We start from the raw sequence: 22,802 nt of genomic DNA on the forward strand, positions 1-22,802 counted from the left end.
TTATAGCCTTTGCTTACTTGTTTTTTTTTTTTTAAATTATTTTAAAAATATTTGTCAAGGATTTTCAGAATTATAATATTGGATATTGTTTAACTTGTTTTGTAGAACAACATCGCTGACCTTAACAATTGACAATTTTTTGAGGAATATATCCAAGAGAAACATTTGATATATCCCTCCCTTCGTAAAATTTGTCACAATTAAACCATGTATACGATTTATAATTTATTCAACTAAAGTATTTTATTATTATTTGTGTTATAAACAATAATTTCTTACACACACATATGCGTGTTTCGTAAAAATGTAGGTACATATGTATCTGTGTTCATTACAACTGAACTTTTATATTTTGTGTACTTAAATTACAAATTAAATAGAAATATTATATATATTGTTGTCACATCTTACATCTATTGATCCTTTTTGCCATGCAAATTATTCTCATAAGCCTTTTGGGCAACTTGGAATAAATTTTCAAATGTCGCCTGACCCGTCTGCTTTACCATTCCCAAGAAAATGCCCACCTTGGATTCACTCAGCAATTCATAGGGGGAACCAAATTCCACCGCACGACCAGCATCCATGACCAACACCTTGTCGGAATCCATGACAGTATGCAGACGATGGGCTATCGTGAGAACGGTACAATTTTGGAATTTGTGACGTATGGTGGTTTGAATGAGGGCATCCGTCTGGGGATCTACATTGGCGGTGGCTTCATCCATGACGAGGATACGATTTTCACGTAGAATGGCACGGGCCAGGCAGACCAACTGGCGCTGGCCCACACTGAAATTGGTGCCACCCTCCGAGATTTTGGCATGTAGGCCATTGGGCATGTCGGCCACAACTTGTTTGAGTTTGACCTAGAATACCAAATAAATAAATTTATTACAATTCGATTTAATTAAAATAAAAAAATACCTCTTCCAAAGCCTCCCACAATTTAGCATCCGAATACTCATCGAATGGATCCAAATTATAGCGCATTGTACCCGAAAACAGTACAGGTTCCTGGGGTATAATGGAAATTTTCGATCTCAAATCATGCAGACCCATATCCTGGGTATCCCTCTTATCAATGACAATTGAACCATCATTGAAAGACAAACGGAAAAGGGCATTAATCAAAGACGACTTGCCAGCACCTGTCCGGCCCACAATTCCAACTTTATCGCATGGTTGTATATTGAAATTCAATGATTTCAAAACATATTCCGATTTGGGATCGGGGGCATAACGCAAGCTCAAATTGTCGAAGGTAATTTTACCCTCCTCGGGCCATGATTTGGGTGGTTTCTTATTGGGCTCGGATTCAAGTTCTCCCTCTGGTTCAATGCTCTCATATTCAACAACACGTTCCACCGATGTCATGGTGTTTTCCATCTCGGCCGACTGACGCATACCCCATTGTACCATGCCGGTTAAACCCATTGCTTGCGTAATGGCCAAGCCAACATCACCTCCATTCTCTGGGGAGAAGAGCAGGAAGCTCAGTGTAATGATGGCGAGATAGAGGACACAACAACAATCGAGCCAATAGCCAAAGGCACGACTTGTCGTCAAGAACATGTAGTAGCCGGAACTGTGCATGTCTTGATAGTTGTCGAATTCATGTATGAGTATATCCTGGGCTTCAAAGGCTCGTATGGTGGCAAGACCATTCAATGATGCTCCCAAGTGGGTGTAAATTGGGGATCGGGCTGAAAATATAAATTAAATATTTATAGGAATAATATAGCGTTTTGTGTCAAATATAAAATCTCTTTATGTGTTAGAAAAATTCTCGTAAGAAATCTTAAGTACATATTTCCGTTTATTTCGGCAATAGAACTCAAATTGGATTATGATTAGAAGTTCAATTTTATTCCATCGATATTTCCATCCATTCCATCGATAATATTCCTAAAATATCTCAACTCAATTCACTGACAGTCGCAGACAAATATTATATGTTATTGAAATATCTTTTAAAATTATTGATAGTCCTTGAAAAAATATATTTTCCACGTTTAGATCGCTGATAGTCCTTGAAAAAAATATATTTTCCACGTTTCGATGGCTGATAGTCCTTGAAAAAATATTTTTTTGTATAACTCCACGTTTCGATGGTTGATAGTCCTCGAAAACATATTTTTTTATAACTCCACGTTTCGATGGCTGATAGTCCTTGAAAATTTATTTTTTTGAAATCCATGGCTGATAGTCCTTGAAAAATTATTTTTTTGAAATCCATGGCTGATAGTCCTTAAAAGATTATTTTTTTTATAAATAATTCGATGGCTGATAGTCCTTAAAAAAATTTTATTTTCTTAAAAAATATTTTTTTGTAAATCCACGTTTCGATGGCTGATAGTCCTTGAAAAAATATGTTTTTTTTTATAAATCCACGTTTCCATGACTAATAGTCTTTGATATTTTTTATAATCCACGTTTCGATGACTAATAGTCCTTAATTTTTTTTTTTAAATCCACGTTTCCATGGCTAATAGTCCTTGATATTTTTTATAATCAACGTTTCGGTGACTAATAGTCCTTGAAAAAAATATTTTTTATAAATCAACGTTTCCATGGCTAATAGTACTTGATATTTTATATAAATCTACGTTTCGATGGCTAATAGTCCTTAAAAAATTATTTTTTTATAAATCCACGTTTCGATGGCTGATAGTCCTTGAAAAAAATATTTTTTTTAAAAAACCACGTTTCGATGACTAATAGTCCTTGAAAAAAATATTTTTTATAAATCACCGTTTCCATGGCTAATAGTACTTGATATTTTATATAAATCTACATTTCGATGGCTAATAGTCCTTGAAAAAATATTTTTTTATAGATCCACGTTTCGATGACTGATTGTCCTTAAAAAATTATTTTTTTATAAATACACGCTTCGATGACTTAAAGTCCTTGAAAAAATTTTTTTTGTATAATTCCGCGTTTAGATGGCTGATAGTCCTTGAAAAAAAAATTATAAAAACACGTTTCGATGGGTGATAGTCCTAAAAAATTATTTGTTATAAATACACGTTTTGATGGCTGAAAATCCTTGAAAAAATATTTTTTTTATAAATCTGATGGCTGATAGTCGTCGAAAAAATTTTTTTATAAATCCACGTTTCGAATGCTGATAGTCCTTGAAAAAATATTTTTTTTCATAAATCCACGTTTCGATCGCTGATAGTCCTTAAAAAAATATTTTTTTTGTAAATCTGATGGCTGATAGCCCTCGAAATTTTTTTTTTATAAATCCACGTTTCGAATGCTGATAGTCCTTGAAAAAATATTTTTTTTACAAATCCGATGGCTGATAGTTCTTTAAAATTTTTTTTTTTTTTATAAATCCACGTTTCGAGAGCTGATAGTCCTTAAAAACATTTATTAAAAATCCACGTTTCGATGGCTGATAGTCCTTAAGAAATATGTTTTAAAAATTCAGGCTTCGATGGCTGATAATCCTTGAGAAAATATTTTATTAGAAATGACCGATATTATTATAAAATATTTTATTTTATAAATCCACGTATTGGTGGCTGATAGTCTTTGAAAAAATATTTTTTTATAAATACACGTTTCAATGGCTGATAGATGGTTGATAGTCCTTAAAAAATATTCTCCTAAATCCGCGTTTAGCCCGCTGATAGCCTTTGAAAAATATTTTTGAAAAATCTAAATTGTTTATAGTCCTTAAAACATGTTTACTAACAATCCTCGTTTAGATTATTACTAGTCCTTGAAAAGTATTTCTTTAAAATTCCCAATTTTTTTTTTTTTTTTTTTTTTTTTTTTTTGATAAGTGGTAGTCTTTAAATAAATATACATATTTGTTGTTTTTAATCCCATGTCGACAGTTGGTTTATGAAGAACATTTTAAAATTCTCACACTTACTTATGGCCTCCAGACGTTTAACATCACGTGATGTCTTCAAGTAGAACGAACGTAAAAAGTAGAAAATGACGAACATTATTACTGTGGCCAAAATATACCAAGGATTAACGATGGCCAGGACTATGACAATACCCAATAAGGCCAAGAAGATTTGTATAACATCCATCATGACTTGTGGCAATATTTCATCCACCTGACCCATATCCTTGGAGAAACGATTGAGAATACGGCCCGAAGGGTTTGTGTTAAAGAAATACATACTGGTACGTGTTACACTGACAAACATATCGTTGTGGAGTCGTGTCGAGGATTTTGAGGCCAAATTGAAGAACATGAAACTACGCAGCATGGCCACAATGATAATGCCCACATTAATGGCGGAGAAAATGTAAATATCCACGGGATCGGTTTGGATTTCAGCACGGGCCTCTACTTCGTGAGCCTTATTTTCATTTTTGTTGACCCTAAAAGAAAATCGAACAATTAAAACAACCGTAAAATATTTAAATATTCTATTAAGCTTACCAATATGACAAGAAATAATCACCACCCGAACCAAATGCCTGGGCGCCAACACACAGTATTACCATTATTGCCAAGGTTATATAACTACCACCACTGCTAAAATATTTCGCATACAATTTCCAACCAATTTCTCCTTGTTCTCTAGATTCTTCGACTTGTTTGGGCGCCACTTCCTGTACCGACTCTACCGTTGAGGCAGCGGAGGTAACACTAATCTGTCGTTGTCTACTATTTTGACGTTTCATTTTTTGGGCATCTCGATCATCATCAATTCTACCATCTGATTTGTCCAATGCCTCATTTTGCTGCTCCTCATCATCACCATTGCTCAGCAATAGTTGGGCATAATCGAAACCACTTTGACGCATCGATTCATAGGTGCCAACAGCTCTCACCTGACCCTTATCCAAGATGACTATGACATCAGCTTGTTCCAAAAATTGTAGCTGATGGGTGACAAGAACCACAGTGCGATCGCGTAAATATTGTCGCATACATTGATCGAAAAGATGGCGCCCAACATGTGTATCCACTGCAGAGAGGGGATCGTCTAACAGGTAAATATCTGCCTGACGATAAACAGCTCGTGCCAAATTTATACGAGCCTTCTGACCACCCGACAATGAGGCACCACGTTCTCCCACAATGGTCTTATCTCCATAGGGAAGCAGCTCAAAATCTCTTTCCAGGGCACATTTCTTCACTGTCAAGTTGTAACGTTTCTTGTCCATCGGTTGACCGAAGAGTATATTCTGCCGTACTGTGCCGGTGAAGAGCCAAGGTTCCTGTGAGGCATACGACACGGTACCATTAACTTTTATTGAACCCGATGAGGGCTGTAGCTCTCCGAGTATGGTTTGTATTAAGCTAGAAAAATGAAAAATTCAATTAAAATGTTTATATTTATTTTTGTCGTTGAGGAAAATTGAAAATCCAATAGAACTAGAACGTATTGTTGAATGTAAGACAGTTTAATACAAGATTTTTCCGCATCTGGACCGTTATATATACATGGTCGGCCAGTACGTCTACCTGATAGCTAAGCCTACTGTCAAGAGACAATATGTCATTAAAAATTTGACGAGAGTCAAATCAAAATATTTGAAAAAAAAACTAACACCTTTATTGTCAAATTTATCTTCTTGGTCGACCTGACGTAGGCCTTGATTTGGACCAAAAATTTAAATATTGAATTTCTTTTTCTCCGCATATTTCGGTTTTGAAGTTTTTTAACCTTGATTTAACAGTAGGTATATTTTAAATGTTACTTTTAACTTACGTCGATTTTCCCGCTCCCACTGGTCCAATAACAGCTATCAATTGTTTCGGTTTAAATTCCAACGTTACATTATCTAAATTATATTCCGTTGACTCTGGGTTCCATTTGGCAGTTAAATTTTCTATGACAATACCAGGTTCTTTCACAGCATTCGTTTTTATTATCTCCACACTCTTGCTATTTTCACTGACAATAGCCGGGATCATTTTACTCTTCACTATGGGATTTTCCGACATTTTCACCTCATCCAAAAGCATAAATTTCTGTATACGGCGGAATGAGACCAGAGTCTCAGCAACCTGGGCCACAGCCATGGGGAAATAAACGGTCATGGTAATACGCAGCAAACCATAGAAAGCTGTGACCACAAACGCTTTTTCGGCGGTCAGGAAATGTCCCAGCAAGACATATCCCACTAAGCTGCTGAAAATGGAAATTCTCGATATGAACATAATGAAGGAACCCATAATGCCTCGTATGTAGTTCACATAACGTATCGCCTTCATTTCTTTGCGTCGAGCATAATCGACCATTTTTCCAAACGGAATTTCCCATGCATACATTTTGATCACCTGAATGCCGGAAATGATTTCGTTCATCAGGCGTACACGTTCATCGGTGCATAGGGCAGTGCGCAGCCGCAAAACGGAGGTCTTCTTACCCATATAGCCTTGTATGGGTACGAAGAGTAACATCACAGCAACACCTATCAGGGAACTGGCACCGATCTGAAAGAGGAATGGGCAGTTATACCTTGAAAAATGTTTGAGATCATTGGTCTAGAAAATCTATATCTGAAGCTATAATCTTGAAATATTGCACAAAGGTACGTATTGAGGCGTAGGCGTGCGATACGATAACGTTTTTGGAAATACGTATTAAAAGGATACGAAAAGTACTAAAAATCTAATTCTTTGTATTGGACAAACGGAATGAGTCAGAATTCTTAAACATGGAATGAGAGTCACTGATGGAGTACAGGATAGATGTACCAAAGGGTTTTTGAAAAAATTCAACTTTAAGATTACGAAATGTTCTGCAATGGTAACAATTGGTATCAGTGAGCTAAATTTTTGGTATGAAAATAGTGGTTGGAAAATAAGTTTGATATATGAAGATGATTTTAGAAATGAGTACTAAGTGTACTAACTGTACTAGATTCAAAACGGTTTGATTTAGGTTGAACCGATTGGAATTTGAAATTTCGTATTTGAGTACCTATTGGTGGTAAGTTTGTAAGAAAGAGGTGGTTTATGAAACATGTACTAAATAGTGTACTATTTTTGGTATAGGGTGAACATATGGTGCTTGAAATCTGAAATTTGGTATTAGGCCTGGACACATAGAAGTGGTTTCGGAAATGTGTACTATAATTGGTCAAAAAGTACCAAATTGTACTAAATTGGATGGAATCTTCAGTTATCTGTGATTGATATACGGAGATGGGTTTGGAAAAGTGTGCAATAATTGCACAAAAGTACAAAATAGGATCAAATTTGGTATTAGGTGAACGGATATGGCTGAAATTCTGAAAGATGATATGAATGTCACATTGATGATATGGGGATGTTTCTGGTAATTATAATATCGTACGAAAAGTACCAAAAACTACTAAACTTGATACAATTATATATCGATTGAACCGATACTCATTGAAATATAATGTTTGATATTGGGACCGCTGTTTTTGTTTTTTTTTTTTTTTGTAGCATATCTTGGATATTGGATGAGGGAATAGAACTGGAATCCTTAATTTGGTTATTGAGGTCTCCATAGGTATCTGGAAACGAGATGTGGAGATGGGTTTAGAAACTAACATTTTTAGTGGGGTGCTTGTTGGTGGTACGTGGTTTTGGTATTAAAGTCGCTGTTCATGTTTTTTTTATTGGGGTCCAAGTTGGTGGTAACTTTGTGATACAGAGGTGCTTTTGCAAATGTAACCCAAAAGTGCACAAAAAGTACTAAATAGTAATATATTTGATACAATTTGGTATTGGACGAACCGTTAGTGCTTAAAATCTGAAATTTAGATGAGTTTTCCTAAAAATTTGCTAAAATTGTTTCGAAAGGTACTAAGTGGTTTCATACTAAATTTAGTACTAAATTGGGATAGGCCTGATTTGGGCTGCTATTGCAAAATTTGAAACTGAGATCGCTGATGGTATCTGCAAATAAGATATGGTTTTGGAAATGTGTACCTTAATGATATGAAAAAATACTAAGCAGTACTAAATTTGATTTTGGGGAGAAGGAATAGAGTTGAAATTCTAAAATTTGATGTAGAACTCACTGTTGGTGTCTGTGGTTAAGATGTGGAGATGGTAATGGAGTTATGTACCGTAATTGTTCGTAACGTACTAAGTGGTACTAAAATAGGATAGAGTTAGAATCCCAAAATTTGATATAGAGGTGTCTGTTGGTATCTAAGATTGAGATATGGCAGTGGTTTTGGAAATTTGTACTATAATATACGAAAAGTACTAAATTTGTTATTGGTTAAAAAAAAATAGGACTGAAATTCTGAAATTTGATATTGATGCCGTTGATGCTGTCTGTTGTTGAGAAAAGGAGCTGATTTTGGATATGTTGTTTTATTGTTGTCATAATTTGTGCGAACTTTGGTAATGGGGAGGCACGGACCTGAAATCCTCAAATATGATATTAAGGTCACTGTTGGGGACTGAGGCTGAGATAAGGAGATGGTTTGGTCTAGTCACAATGTTAACTTGAATCTCTTGTAAATTAGCAGTTTTTGTTCTCAGTAGGAAATATCCATGCATGGAACTGTCAATATAGGTCCACGTTTTGGTATAGTCCCCATAAACTGTACCGATAGATTTAAAGTTTTTTGGGTGTTTCAATACCCAAATTGAAGCCGAATTTGCTATAATTTGGAAATATGTTTCCCAAAATATATATGAGAATATCCTTGTAGAGGACTGTACATGTAGGTCCAAGTTTTGGTATAACTGTACCCCTAGATATTCTGTGTAGATTTCGCTGGAATTGTTTCAACTTTTTTCCTTTCTCACAACCATTCCCTACAACTTCCTACTTACCTCTTGGTAAATAAAATAGGTAACCAAAAAAATTTCCAGGGGTCCGATCCAAATGAAATGCATATGCAAAACCGAGGTATCCAGGCGGCCCACATCATTCGATATCAGATTGACCATTTGACCTGATGTCGTATTGACCATGGCACTTTTATTCAAACGCAAGGCCTTGCGATAAATCATACTGCAAATGGCCACACGAACTTTCATGCCTGTGTGGACAATACCCAACATGTTGGGATGCATAAGAAAAACACTACCGGCACTGGTCAAAATAACCCCCAAAGCATATAAAAAAGCCTTTGTTTGATCGGTTTTATCTGTTTCAGGATCGGCATAGTATGAAACCAAGGCACCCAAAAATAGGGGCTGGGAACATCTGCAAAAACATAATTAGATTTCATTTCATTATTACATCAATTTGTCGGGCTTACCTCAAAAACACCTCAAACAGAAACATCAAGATCCCCAGCATCATATAATGCAGACCGAAAACTCTTATTGTGGCCCTGATCAAACTTGGTTCTTTGCCCTTGCGACGACTCTTCGCCAGTTCTTCTTCCCAGGCATGACTCAGCTTGTGACCCATGAGATCTGTAAATTGTAACGTAAACAGATTGGAGATAAGCATTCTTGGCTGATAAAAAACACGTTTATAGATCTTAAATAAATATTGTTAACCTTTTCCCTACAACCCATTGTTTGTTGGTGTGGCAATCGCTATGATGGCTTTCTATGATTTATATTTAATTCATAAATGGATTTCCCAGCTGTGAGTTTTTTTTATGAAGAATACCATAAAAGATAATAGACCAGATAATACAAGAAGATCTTTTTTATTACTCTAGGACGAGTTGTGAGATACAGTATCTGTTTATAATTAATATTTTTGAAATATTACATGTAAAAATGCAGTAAGTTCGGCCGGGACGAACATTGAATACCCAATCATATGGAAGAAATTTGGAAATTTTCCAAAAAATATTAAATCTGTTAAAATTTTTGACAGAGGCCATAACAATATTCAAATACGAAACTTGAGAAAAAATTTGGTGAATAAAGTAGATACAATTTTCAAAAAAAAAAAAAAAAAAATATATATATATATATATATATATATATATATTGCGAGGTACCGGTATATGGGGGGCTATACGAAGACCTGAACCTGCATAATGAATTTTCTTCAAAATTAAACTACTTCAAATACCAAATTTAAATTGAATTCCGGTGAATAATGTCTCTAAAATCACTAAAATACGAAATATAGGGAGGTACGGTTATATGGGGCTATACGAAGACCTGGACCTGAAAAGACAATTTTACTCCTTCAAGGGGGTAAAATACTCTGAAGGAACTCCTTGTGTGTATTTTTAGACTTCCATTGACAAAATTTGGCTACAATCATCAATCATACAATGATATCGTAGAGAGATATAGCTTCTTCGAACTTGACCAACCTGCAGACAAACAACTGATCTTTACTAAATTTTAGCTTCCTATCTTAATTCTTTTTATTTTTCGATCTAGCTATGTATGTCCGTTCGAGCGTCTGTCCGTCTGTCCATGTTGATATGTAATCACTCTACAGCTCGCAATTATGGCCCCATCGTCACGAAATTTAGAACGGAGGTGGGTCTCGGGCCATAATAGAAGCCTATTGCTTTTGATTGAATAATATAAAGGGGTTGAATGGGACCAAAAACGGAAACATTTCCTGATTTTGCAGTTGCTCTACAGGTCGCAATTATAGACCAATCGACGCGGAAGTTAGGATGGGACTAGAGCTTAGAGCTGAGCAGAAGCCTTCCAACTTCGATGGTCATCGGGTAATATTTAGTGGGTGAAATAGACTATAACATTTGTGTTAAATAAAAATCAAATTTTCTATTAAATCGCGAATATTTTTAATCCCAGCAAAATTACAAATAGATGAACAGGTCAATTCTGACCGCTACGTAGATGCCGATAGTAAATATATCGGATATATATGGCGAAATATATACAATGTGTATATACAAGGAAGGGGATGTTAGCTAGAACGGTTATATCTCAAGAATGGTTGAACCGACTTTAACAAAATTTGTCAATTCAGAATGTCTTCTTGACATAAAAGAATGAAATTCAAAAAATCGCATATAAAGACACAAATAATGATGTAAATATAGATTTTGTAGTATTTTGTGACATTTTTTTAAGTTTTTATCGCATGCGATTTTTTCAGTTTGACTTATAAAGTTGAGGCGTATATTTTGTAATATTTTTCACTCTACAACACAGGTTAAGGTCATTGTATACAGATTACAATTATCGTCCGATCCTCAGAAAAATTTTCAGAAGGGTATGGTTAGGCTCAGAAGGGCTAGGCCTATTGTTTTCAAAGATGTGAGCAATATAATATGGACCAACAACTAAAAATATTCTTGATTCTGCAGCCGTTATGAAGGTCACAAATAGAAACCGAAGGATACGAAATCTCACATGAAGCTAGAGTTAAGGACAATAGGTTGAATGGAAATACACAAAAGGTTAACTTCTGACTTTTTATTCTGAATTCGTTGACGAATATAGCCAAATATCGTAGACAAGCAAATCATATAGATGAGTCTAAATGTGGAGATACAGAGGGGCCTCTTGCTTTTCGAGATGATCGCAAAATATTTGGAGGTTCAAATGAACCAAAAACAGAAAAAATTTGATCACACAATTTGATGCCAATCGGCACGCCTGAGAAGGGAGTTAAGGACAAGGAAGAAGGATAACATTTTGTTTTATATTTAGTTGTAAATTGGACCACAACAACTGACAGTACGACGGAGTGCGTAAATATTGGGCAAATGTCCCTGGTCAAAATGCTAAGGGTAATTTCTAGGCAGTGTTCCGTGGCATAATTTCAAAAGCAAAATCTTAAAAAATTGATTTGGACATAACGAGGATTCTAATATATTCTAGTGTTGTAAGGTATCACATGGTCGGGCCCGTGCGACTATAGCCTTTGTTTGCTTGTTTTTTTTTGTTTTTTAATTACATATTTAAAGTTCTTATAGGTACTGCTGCCTTTGACAAAAAAATTTCTATGCGGGTCCAGGCCTGCGTATAGCCCCGTTATAACGGTTCCTCTCCATATTTGGTACTCGCCGGATTTTTTTCAAGTTTCGTATTTGAATATTCTAACAGCTTATGACAAAAGTTGCCTATGCAGGTCCACGTGTTCGTATAGACCCCAATATAATGACTATATTCGGTATTTAAAAAGTTTTAACAGAATTTTTAACGGATTTTATTTTTTTTTTTGAAATGTTCTAAATGGGGGAGGATGTTCAAAGTTCGGCCGGCGATCTTATTTTTTTTACTTATTATTTCTTCCTGTTGGATTTATTAAACATATTTCTTCATTTTTTCACTTCATTATCCATTTAATCAACCAGGGCTAAACATTGGTTTCAATGGTATTAGATTATTTATTTATTTATTTATTTTTATTTTTTTTTGGTAGAAATTAAAGCCTTCCTTCTTTTGTATGGAATTCCCTCTCTGATTTTGACACTTGAAAGATATTAACAACAAGAAATAATGCCCGGCATAAAAATCAAATTATCTTATCTGCACCGTCTCAAGTTCAATTGGAGTGCTTATTTCGTGAATTGAATTAAGGTGATGACATCTAACTTCCCATAAATTTGATTTTGATAAATTTGATTGGATGACAATTTATGTGTAAATTTTGCTATACTTTACAAACATTTAGAACTGTAGAAAAATTTCCTAACCATTTTTTAGGTTAGTCACAATAAATATAAAAAATGCTGACGTCATATATAGTAAGAGAAGAAAAAATAATATCATAATTACGTTAAATTGCTTAAATTATTCAAACTTACCGGATTTGTGCTCCTTAAGCGCCCGAAAAAGATCTGATTCATCTAAAACTCTTTTGCGTCCCTTGAAAAATGTCGGCATTGTAAAACTGAAAAATAAAAGAATAAACATTTCTTTATTAGACACTTTGCCGCCAAAAAATAGTATTAGATAATTAGAAAAAAATGTGTTAGGTAAATAGAATGTGGAACCATAAAAGGTCGTTTGTTAGATACTATCTATTCTTGTTCTTTAAAATTTTAGGAATCGTACTTAAGAAGAATTTCCTATAGATATTCTTACATAGTTCACTATTAAAGCTCTGATTACCTCAAAAATGATAATCCTGGCTTGCAACGTATTAGTTTAATTCTTTTTTAGATCTAATGATATTTTGAAAATTTCAGGACATAATTCTTCAATGTCACATATGTCAATTATATTATGTAAAATAATTAAAAGCTCAAGCCTTTCCAACTTATAAAACCAGTAAAGAAAGTCTTAAAGTCGGGCGGGCCGACTGAACCGATCTTACCGAAATTTGACAAACTAGCTTCTAGACTCAATTCGGTCGTAAGTGCCAAATTTCATCCCATTTGGGCAAATAATAGACGTTTGGTGCACAATCAAAGGTAAATCGGATGAAGTTATATATGGGAGCTATATCCAAATCTGACCGATCTCGATCAAATTTAGCAAATGTATTTCCTGAGCTGTATTTGATATTTTTCCCCAAATATTGTTGTTACAGAGTGCATATTACGGCTGCGGAATACAAAAATAGCAAATCGGATGAACAATATATCTGGGAGCTATAGCTACATCTGAACCGGTTTCGATCAAATTTGGCATACTTATTTTCAGGTCCAATCTGATTGTACGTGCAAAATTCCATACAATTCGGTCTGATATTACACGTTTGGTGCACAATAAAAAGCAAATCGGACGAAGATATATATGGGAGCTATATTTAAATTTTGACCGATTATCTCCAATTTCAATAGGGTTCGTCCTTGGGCCAAACAAATGATTTGCGCAAAATGTCATCTGGATAGGGCGATAAATGCGAACTGTACATTGTTTACAAAAATACATGGACAGACGGACGGACATGCATAAATCGATTCAGAATGTGATTCTATGCTGATCATCAAAAGGAACTATGGGTCTATCTCGTTTCCTTTTGCCTGTTACAAACAAATGCACAAAGACATAATACCCTGTCCACCTTGTGGTGCAGGGTATAAAAACAAGTAAGCAAAGGCTATAATTGTGCGGGGCCGACCATGTGATACCCTAGAATACTACAATATATTAGAATCCCCGTTATGTCAAAATCCATTTTGTAAGATTTCGCTTTTGAAATTATGTCACAGAATACTGCCCTGATTTTACCCTTGGCTTTTTTTTTGGCAGGAACATTTGCCCAATATTTACGCAATCAGACGTGTTGATAGTTGTTGTGATCCATTTTACAGCTAAATATAATCCAATGGTCATCCAAAATACTAGACTTCTTCCCTGTCCTCAACAATATTCTCAGGCTAGTAAATTGCCATAAATATTGAGATCAGGGATTTTTTTCTGTTTTTGGTTCATTTGAGCCCTAAAATATTTTACGATCATTTCCAAAAGCAAGATGCTCCTTTGTATCTCCAAATTTAGATTCATCTATATGATTTGCTTGTCTACGATATTTGGCCAGAAGTTCGCCTTTTCTATGTTTCGGATATTGCCTGTAAGTAATGTTGGTATTTTTTCACACAAAAGTAGTGGTCCATTCTACCCGCTGTCCTAAACTCTAACTTCATACTAGATTTCGTGTCCTTTGGTTTCTGTTTGTGACCTTAATTAAGGCTGCAAAATCAGAAACATTTTTTGTTGGTGGTCCGTTTCAACCCCTAAATATGATGTGGACATCTTTGAAAACAATAGGCCTAGCCCTTCTGAGCCTAACCCTACCCTTGTGAAAATTTTCGTAAGGGTCGGACGATAATTGCATTCTGTATATATCGTAACCCCAACCTGTGTTATAAGTGAAAAAATATTACAAAATATAAACAACAACATTTTAAGTAAAATTTTAAAAAATCGCATGCGATAAAAATGTGAAAAATTAAAAAAAAAAAAATACAACTTACTACAAAAGCTATATAAAAGTCTTTATTGACATCTTTTAAGCGATTTTTTTAGTTTTTATACTTTTATGCCAAGAGGACATTCTGAACTGACCAAATTTGTCAAAATCGGTCAAGACGTTATTGACATATAAGCATTCGAGCTAACATCCCCTCTCTTTGTATATATATGTATCTGTATCTGTATTTCGCTATATATATCCGAGATATTTACTATTGGCATCTATGTAACGGACAGAATTGACCTGATCGTCTATTTGTGATTTCGCCGGGATTAAAAATATTCGCGGTTTAATGGAAAATTTGACTTAAGACAAATGTTGTGGCCTATTTCACCCACTAGCTCTAGCCCCGTGCTAATTTCCGATTCGATTGGTCTATAATTCCAACCTGTAGAGCAACTAAAAAATCAGAAAAATTTTCAGTTTTTTGTCCATTTCAACGCCTTTGTGAAGATCGGACCATAATTGGGAGCTGCAGAGTGATTACAAATTAACATGGACAGACGGACGGACAGATAAACATACATAGCTAGAACGACTTAGCTCGGCAATATAGGAAGTTCCATATATACTTTCCTATGTGGGAAAGCAATATCTCGAGGTGTTACATATTTTTGGGCCAAATAAAATTTATAATACCCCCAACACATAGTGTTGTAGGGTATAACAAGTTAAAAAGCAGTAAGTTCGGCCGGGCCAAACTTTGAATACCCTCCACCATTTGGAACGAATTTGGAAATTAAAAAATAATAATAATAAAATCCTTAAAACATTCGGTTAAAATTTTAAAAATACCAAATTTAGCCGTTATATTTGGGTCTATACGGCGTGGACCTACATAGGCATTGAAACTTGAAGTAAACGGTGAATAATGTAGCTAAAATCATCAAAATATCGTATATAGGGAGGTACCATTATATCGGAGCTGTGCGAAGACCTGGACCAGCATAGACAATTTTCTGTCACAGGCTATAGCATCCATTACTAACGTCATATACGATATCTCAAACTATTTCGGTGGGTATTGTACCTAAACTCGTCAAAATACCGAATGTAGGGAGGTACTGATATATGGGGCCTACACAAAGACCTGGATCTGCATAGACATTTTTCTGTCACAGACTGTAGTTCCCATTACGAACTCTAAATACGTAATTTGCAACAATTCCGGTGAATAATGGCGCTAAAATCATCAAAATACCGAATTTTGGGAGGTACCGTTATATGGGGGCTATACGAAGACCTGGACCTGCACAGGCAATTTTCTGTCATACGCTGTAGCATCCATTACGAATCTCAAATAGCAAATTTGAAACAATTCCGGTGAATAATGTCGCAAATATCATCAAAATACCGAATGTAGGGGGTACCGTTATATGGGGGCTGTACAAAGACGTGGACCTGCCCAGATAATTTTCTGTCATAGGCTGTAGTATCTATTTCGAACTTCACATACCAAAGTTGTAACAATTCCGGTGAATAATGTCGCTAAAATTATCAAAATACCCAATATCGGGAGGTACCGTTATATGGGGGCTATACCAAAACGTGGATCTACATGGTCCATTTTCAATAACAAAAATCCTGCAGACATAATATACATTTGAGTAACATTTTATCAACTTACTTCATTTCGTTCGGAAGCTAGACAGATGGATAGACGGACGGACATCGCTAAATGGACTTAGAATTTTACGCTGATCAAGAATACATATATACTTTGTTGGGTCTGACATGAGTATTTCGAGGAGTTACAAACGGAATGACCAAGTTAATATACCCTCCATAGTATGGCGGAGGGTATTATAAAATGTTTAATATTCTCTAGAAAATTTTTTAAAAATCCGTGTTTTAAATACTTGAGAAACTTTAATTTCGATTGATTTTCTAAATAACATTTGTTTGGCTCAAGGACGAACCTTATTGAAATTGGTGGAAATAGGTAAAAAAAAAAAAAAAAAAAAAAAAATATATATATATATATATATATATATATATATATATATATATATATATATATATATATATATATATATATATATATATATATATATATATATATATATATATATATGATGTGGACATCTTTGAAAACAATAGGCCTAGCCCTTCTGAGCCTAACCCTACCCTTGTGAAAATTTTCGTAAGGGTCGGACGATAATTGCATTCTGTATATATCGTAACCCCAACCTGTGTTATAAGTGAAAAAATATTACAAAATATAAACAACAACATTTTAAGTAAAATTTTAAAAAATCGCATGCGATAAAAATGTGAAAAATTAAAAAAAAAAAATACAACTTACTACAAAAGCTATATAAAAGTCTTTATTGACATCTTTTTAAGCGATTTTTTTAGTTTTTATACTTTTATGCCAAGAGGACATTCTGAACTGACCAAATTTGTCAAAATCGGTCAAGACGTTATTGACATATAAGCATTCGAGCTAACATCCCCTCTCTTTGTATATATATGTATCTGTATCTGTATTTCGCTATATATATCCGAGATATTTACTATTGGCATCTATGTAACGGACAGAATTGACCTGATCGTCTATTTGTGATTTCGCCGGGATTAAAAATATTCGCGGTTTAATGGAAAATTTGACTTAAGACAAATGTTGTGGCCTATTTCACCCACTAAATATTACCCGATGATCAACCAAATTGGAGGGCTTCCGCCCACCCCTAAGCTCTAGCCCCGTGCTAATTTCCGATTCGATTGGTCTATAATTCCAACCTGTAGAGCAACTAAAAAATCAGAAAAATTTTCAGTTTTTTGTCCATTTCAACGCCTTTGTGAAGATCGGACCATAATTGGGAGCTGCAGAGTGATTACAAATTAACATGGACAGACGGACGGACAGATAAACATACATAGCTAGAACGACTTAGCTCGGCAATATAGGAAGTTCCATATATACTTTCCTATGTGGGAAAGCAATATCTCGAGGTGTTACATATTTTTGGGCCAAATAAAATTTATAATACCCCCAACACATAGTGTTGTAGGGTATAACAAGTTAAAAAGCAGTAAGTTCGGCCGGGCCAAACTTTGAATACCCTCCACCATTTGGAACGAATTTGGAAATTAAAAAAATAATAATAATAAAATCCTTAAAACATTCGGTTAAAATTTTAAAAATACCAAATTTAGCCGTTACATTTGGGTCTATACGGCGTGGACCTACATAGGCATTGAAACTTGAAGTAAACGGTGAATAATGTAGCTAAAATCATCAAAATATCGTATATAGGGAGGTACCATTATATCGGAGCTGTGCGAAGACCTGGACCAGCATAGACAATTTTCTGTCACAGGCTATAGCATCCATTACTAACGTCATATACGATATCTCAAACTATTTCGGTGGGTATTGTACCTAAACTCGTCAAAATACCGAATGTAGGGAGGTACTGATATATGGGGCCTACACAAAGACCTGGATCTGCATAGACATTTTTCTGTCACAGACTGTAGTTCCCATTACGAACTCTAAATACGTAATTTGCAACAATTCCGGTGAATAATGGCGCTAAAATCATCAAAATACCGAATTTTGGGAGGTACCGTTATATGGGGGCTATACGAAGACCTGGACCTGCACAGGCAATTTTCTGTCATACGCTGTAGCATCCATTACGAATCTCAAATAGCAAATTTGAAACAATTCCGGTGAATAATGTCGCAAATATCATCAAAATACCGAATGTAGGGGGTACCGTTATATGGGGGCTGTACAAAGACGTGGACCTGCCCAGATAATTTTCTGTCATAGGCTGTAGTATCTATTTCGAACTTCACATACCAAAGTTGTAACAATTCCGGTGAATAATGTCGCTAAAATTATCAAAATACCCAATATCGGGAGGTACCGTTATATGGGGGCTATACCAAAACGTGGATCTACATGGTCCATTTTCAATAACAAAAATCCTGCAGACATAATATACATTTGAGTAACATTTTATCAACTTACTTCATTTCGTTCGGAAGCTAGACAGATGGATAGACGGACGGACATCGCTAAATGGACTTAGAATTTTACGCTGATCAAGAATACATATATACTTTGTTGGGTCTGACATGAGTATTTCGAGGAGTTACAAACGGAATGACCAAGTTAATATACCCTCCATAGTATGGCGGAGGGTATTATAAAATGTTTAATATTCTCTAGAAAATTTTTTAAAAATCCGTGTTTTAAATACTTGAGAAACTTTAATTTCGATTGATTTTCTAAATAACATTTGTTTGGCTCAAGGACGAACCTTATTGAAATTGGTGGAAATAGGTAAAAAAAAAAAAAAAAAAAAAAATATATATATATATATATATATATATATATATATATATATATATATATATATATATATATATATATATATATATATATATATATATTTATATATATATATATATATATATATATATATATATATATATATATATATATATATATATATATATATATATATATCCCATACATATCTTCATCCCATACTAAATTGCTAATATCAGTCCAAATGGTGTGAATTTTGCTGCATCCGACCGTATTCAGCCTGCAAGCATACGTCCCTCACATTCGTCCCTCACCAGATATTAGATTAAGCCCAGCAATACATGATTCGGATTTTATCGAGATCGAATCAGATTTGGATATAGCTTCCCTATATATCTTTGTCCGATGCACCAAATGGCTAATATTAGTCCAAATAGATTTTCGCACTTCAACCGATTTTAGAATAGGAGCAAGAATTTCAATTCAATTTCATATATATGATTCATCCGATTTGGTGTTTTAATCTCCAACATTCGGAATATGCACTCTACCATAATCATATTTTGTACCAGATATCTCATAGAGCTCGGAAATGCACAATATTAACCTTGATTTTACGAGAGCTGAACTAAATATGCATAGTGGTGTAGGGTATCATATAGTCGGCCCCGCCCGACTTTTGAGCTTTCCTTGTTGGTTTTCTATGAAAAGATGTTAAAAATCGGTCCTTTAATAGTTAAAAAAAAAAATATATAAATATAAAATAATTTAAAATTAATTAATTAATATGTTCATTTTTCATAATATATTGAATAAAATTTCCTTTAACACTTTGTGAAACTAAATTTACGATTATAATCCCCCGAAACATATAAAACCCCCAACAATGTTAATTCAAAATTTCATTGATAAATGTTTCTTTAGCAATTTTCAAAAAAAAAAAACAAGTAAGCAAAGGCTACAGTCGAGCGGGGCCGACCGTTGAATACCCTACAACACTATAATAAACGATACAGTTTATATAGGCGAGATACTCGAAAGAATTCCACAAGATATTGTGACAAATAATAAAAGAAAACCATCAGGTTCCGTTCTCTAATTTTCGAATAATAGCAACTTAAACTAATTTGCTCATTTCCAAATTATTGGTAGATGTTGCACTTAAATGGTCTTCCTAGATCTGGAATCAATATTTCCCAAAGACCTATAATTTCTTAGAAGTGGCAAAAGATTAACATTTATTATTGATTTTTGACTGAAACGCATCTATATGAGATACAGACATTTGACTATATTCGTTAACGAAATTGTCAGAAGTGCGTCTTTCCTGTATTTGTGAATTCTCGAAAAAGTCTCTGGAATGGACATTTTCGTATTTTGTCTACAAAAGTTGGCAAACTATTTCACACATTGAATATTTTTGGATGGCCATCCAAAACTGCTTGGCTTTTGCCATGTCCGGTAACCTCCTTTCAAATGTGCGTGAGGATCGGGCGATAATTACGACCTGCCGACAATTTTGCAGTTTTTTGGTCCATTTCAACCCCTAAATATATGGCGATCATCTCCAAAAAGAGTAGGCTTCTATTCTGGCCCTCATCTTATCCCCATGCAAAATTTCGTAAGGATCGGGCCATAATTGCGATCTGTATATGATATTCTGATGTCATAACTACGTAGTTTTGTTAGCTGTAGAAATATTACCAAATGTTTAATTCAAAATGAAAATATGCCAAAAATATGACAAAATTGAAAAATTATGAGAAAATTTTAAAAAACCAATATTTTCATCTTTAGAGAGTTATTTTTATGCGATTTTTTAGACGTTTTTTCTTTCCTGCCAAGAGACCATTTTGAATTAATGAGAACTGTCGAAATCAGTTCAGCCGTTCTCGACATATATGAGATCTTTCAAGCATATCTTCTTTGATAGACATATATATCGCACATATATTGCTATATATCCGATTTGTTGGATCTTAACATCAATGTAAAGATCAGAAGTAACCTTGTCATGGCTTTGTGATTTCGCCGGGATTTAAAATATTCGCGGTTTAATGAAAAATGTTGAATTTTTTCAACACAAAATATATGGTCTATTTTACCCGCTAAATATTATCCGATGACCACCCAAATTGGTAGGCTTCTTCCCCGTCCTAAACTCTAGCTACATGCGAAATTCCGCGTCGATTGGTCTATAATTGCGACCTGTATAGCTACTGCAAAATCCGACATTTTTTCAGTATTTGGTCCATTTCAACCCCTAAACATTTGGCGATCATCTCAAAAAGAAATAGGGTTCTATTCTGGCCCAACCCCGACCTCCATTCCAAATTTCGTGAAGATCGGGCCATAATTGCGACCTGTAGAGTGATTACAAATTAACATGGACAGACGGACAGACGGACGGACGGACATACATAGCTAGATCGACTCAGCTCGGCGAGCTAGGATGATCCATATATACTTTCCTATGTGGGAAACCAATATTTCGTGGTGTTACATAATTTTTGGCCCAATCAAACTTATAATACCCCCAACACATAGTGTTGTAGGGTATAAATATTGTTTATTTAGCACTGACATGCAAGATATCAACGCACAATACCATTTGATGGCACAATTCCAAATTTTCATTCACTTATACAGTTAATACATAGACCTCAATTACATTTGCTTTATAAAACGAACCAAAAGTCATATTTTGCAGAATATATTGGAAAAAATTAGATTTCATTCTTCAAATCTTTAATTTAATTGGATCTATATAATTGCTTATCGATTATGAACAACAACATTGAATTTCACCACAAAATTTCCCAAAAGCGATAAGAAATCAACGTCAACTCACCAAAACATCATTGCCGACAAGGGATTCGAGGATTCGCGCGGATTCTCCGGCAATTCGTCGGATTTAAAGGATTGCATTTTTATAATTTGGTCTCTTCTTTTTCAATTCGAAATATTTTATATTGATTTTCACTTCAAGCTTAGAACTATTTATTCGATTATTTTCTCGTCTTTCGATTTACTTTTTTCGATTCGAAATAATTATCTAATACGCTGTTTACTTTAATATCAATATTTTATATTGAATTTGCACTTGGCTTTCAATTATTTTGATCGTTTTTGATTTTCCACTTTGCTCTCACAACTACCAGTTGGAGCCGATTTTTCACACTTCTGGCAAATTTCCACTTTTCACTTGCATATACATATATATTTGTGTTTCTCTTCCAATTTCACAGTCCGAACCAAATCACTTCCCCACGCCAACTGAATTAAGGTTTTGCGGAAAAAATACAAAACCACCTCGGACCATAAAATACACTCCCAGTTGTCTCAGATAATAGGTCGCCTTTCCGACTTTTTTTTTGGCAAGATAACAGCACCTCAAGGCGTGCAATAATTTGTTTTAGCCACGCTGCTGCTATTGATTTTATGGAAATGATTAAACTGTTTACAATCACAGTGCCATGGATCGCAATATTCGCACATATATATATTTATAACCATCTGATATGACGTAGCATTGTTGGATTCTAGAGCTGTGAAATGATTAGGCAAAAAAATGTGCGATTCGAATTGAGTAGATGGTGTTGGTGATTGATGTTGTTGCCAATTAGAAGAGCATAAATGTTCAAAAATGATTAAATATATTTGAAAAGACCAGTTCACGTGTTGTCTGTTATCGTTTAGGGGAGAGTGACAAAGAGAGAGAGAGAGACTATTGTTAAATAATATTTTTAGTAAATAAACAATTTTTT

The 22,802-nt window shown here is 34.6% G+C and overlaps 1 protein-coding gene across 1 annotated transcript; it reads right to left on the reverse strand.

The window, feature by feature from the left end:
* Positions 1-349: 349 nt before the first annotated feature.
* Positions 350-22,324, reverse strand: LOC131801369 (probable multidrug resistance-associated protein lethal(2)03659). Its single transcript, XM_059119950.1, has 9 exons — positions 21,887-22,324; positions 12,634-12,719; positions 9,187-9,346; positions 8,756-9,131; positions 5,697-6,424; positions 4,418-5,284; positions 3,893-4,356; positions 928-1,706; positions 350-869 (listed from the first exon to the last, which is right to left on the reverse strand). Exons 1-9 carry the CDS (start codon positions 21,961-21,963, stop codon positions 414-416), a joined length of 3,993 nt encoding a protein of 1,330 aa, XP_058975933.1. The 5' UTR covers positions 21,964-22,324; the 3' UTR covers positions 350-413.
* Between the last annotated feature and the right edge of the window lie 478 nt (positions 22,325-22,802).

This window comes from Musca domestica, unplaced genomic scaffold (genome assembly GCF_030504385.1).
Source record: "Musca domestica strain aabys unplaced genomic scaffold, Musca_domestica.polishedcontigs.V.1.1 16, whole genome shotgun sequence".
Taxonomy (NCBI): domain Eukaryota; kingdom Metazoa; phylum Arthropoda; class Insecta; order Diptera; family Muscidae; genus Musca; species Musca domestica.